The 1,822-nt window shown below is 34.6% G+C and overlaps 1 protein-coding gene across 1 annotated transcript; it reads right to left on the bottom strand.

Annotated features, from left to right (window-relative positions):
• Window positions 1–280: 280 nt before the first annotated feature.
• LOC101498762 (protein transport protein Sec61 subunit beta-like) lies at window positions 281–1,822 on the bottom strand. The gene is made up of 2 exons (XM_027335461.2): window positions 1,697–1,822; window positions 281–651 (listed from the first exon to the last, which is right to left on the bottom strand). The coding sequence occupies exon 2, from the start codon at window positions 646–648 to the stop codon at window positions 400–402; it is 249 nt and encodes an 82-aa protein (XP_027191262.1). The 5' UTR covers window positions 649–651; window positions 1,697–1,822; the 3' UTR covers window positions 281–399.

The raw sequence follows: 1,822 nt of genomic DNA, 5'->3' as shown, positions 1-1,822 counted from the left end.
CCCATCACTTCCACAGCGATGAATCTCCATGAGATCACAAACTATTGTATTCACAATATGTTTTACTTTTTACATTAAATACTCATGCTACTACATAGTTTGATGATCACATTTTGTGTGACTAATGTGCCTGCTACAGCCTACGAGCTTCTAACAACCATCCTTCTTGTTTTACTCTCAAATAAGTTGATAAAAACATATAACCAAAGCAGATGACGTTTGTGAGATATATACATTAAAGGAATTATAAATCAACTGCGAAAAATAATAACCAGGAAACTGTACCAGAAAAAGAAGCAATGTATTGCCATGGTTGGATCAAGTAATAGATAATCTAAAATCTTAACATTGTGTAAATATTAAAATCCCCAAAACGAACCTAACTTTGTATTGTATTCTCTAAGCCTCCCTACGCACAAAGTACAACTTGCCCATCACATGAAGGATGGCAACAAATGCTATAAAACCAATGCTCATTACAAGAACCACATTTGGGGAGATCTTGAGTCCAGGGGCATCATCAGTGTAAAACTGAAGCATAGTCCCTGCAGCTCCTCCAGAGGCCCCGCCACCGGCTGTCTTCCTTCTCCTCATGCTTGCAGTAGCTGCTGCACTTCCTCTTTGGGGAGCTGCTCCGCCTGAAGCCATTTTCTGAAACACATTCATGCATTTAGAATGTTAAACTAAAACCCACGTGCATTTAGAACGTTAAACTAAAACCCACATGCAATACATTGCAAAAACACAATTTCAATTGAATTTCAGCTTCTCATAACTCAAACTAGCCCTCTCTGAGAACAAATAATAGTTTTGGCAGGGAAATATTGATTTTAATATCTTATGAATACTTTCTTTTCTTCAAATTCATAAAATTAAAAAAATATTCTATCCAGTCCTGCTCACGTTAAAAATAACAATCATTGTAAGTTAGAAACTATAACAATATTGAAGATCTGCAAAGCCTTACCCTCTCTATAGCAAAGGAACCTACTCATATCCAAAAATAAACAAACAAACCATTTTATTTGACTAATTGGTGCCCCACTCTGTTTTCTTCCTATCAAATTAAACAATTAAAAACCCTAAAAACAATCCTGCAATGAGAGATATTCAGAAAACCTCATTGCTCGTGCAATGAGAAAAAGAAATCAACCTTGATCACGATCAATGAGAAAAAGAAATTAACCTCGATCCACAAAAGTCATATTTTCATATCAATTACAAAAAATAAAAAAATGGAAGAAACAATTCAAATTGGAGAAATCAACCAGCAATACAAAAAAATAAATAAAAACTTCTGACAAGTACACATCATCAACACTCGTATGACGCAAAAGAGTAACAATTAAACCAAATAGATGAGTATCAAAAGGAAAATCAGACTAGTATCAACAGATCCAGAATAACACAACTAAAACATCACAAGTTCATGAATTTTCAAACAAAGGTGCATTGTTTTAACATACAATTACCAGATCTATAAATAGATCCAGAAATAGGTTACAAAAACATAACGAATGAAATTTTAAAAGGACAAATCGAGTGGCAAACAACCGATCGGAAACAATTATAAAAATTCAATTCAAAACAAAACAAAGCATGCAAATTGAGGGAGGAAACACCATTGAACAAGACGCGAGAACGAGAGAGAGAGAGAGAAAGATCGAATCGAAGAGAGAAAGTGGAAGAGTGTTACCTGAGTGGAAACGGAGCTCGCTCGTTGAGAATGCACAACCGGAAAGACAGACCGATGAACAGAGGAAACAAGTCAAATGTGAATATTGCAGAGTTATTATTAAAAATAGGTTTAAATATGTAATTT

Source organism: Cicer arietinum, chromosome 6 (assembly GCF_000331145.2).
Source record: "Cicer arietinum cultivar CDC Frontier isolate Library 1 chromosome 6, Cicar.CDCFrontier_v2.0, whole genome shotgun sequence".
In the NCBI taxonomy this organism is placed as follows: domain Eukaryota; kingdom Viridiplantae; phylum Streptophyta; class Magnoliopsida; order Fabales; family Fabaceae; genus Cicer; species Cicer arietinum.
This window is presented reverse-complemented; position numbering and strand designations above follow the sequence as displayed.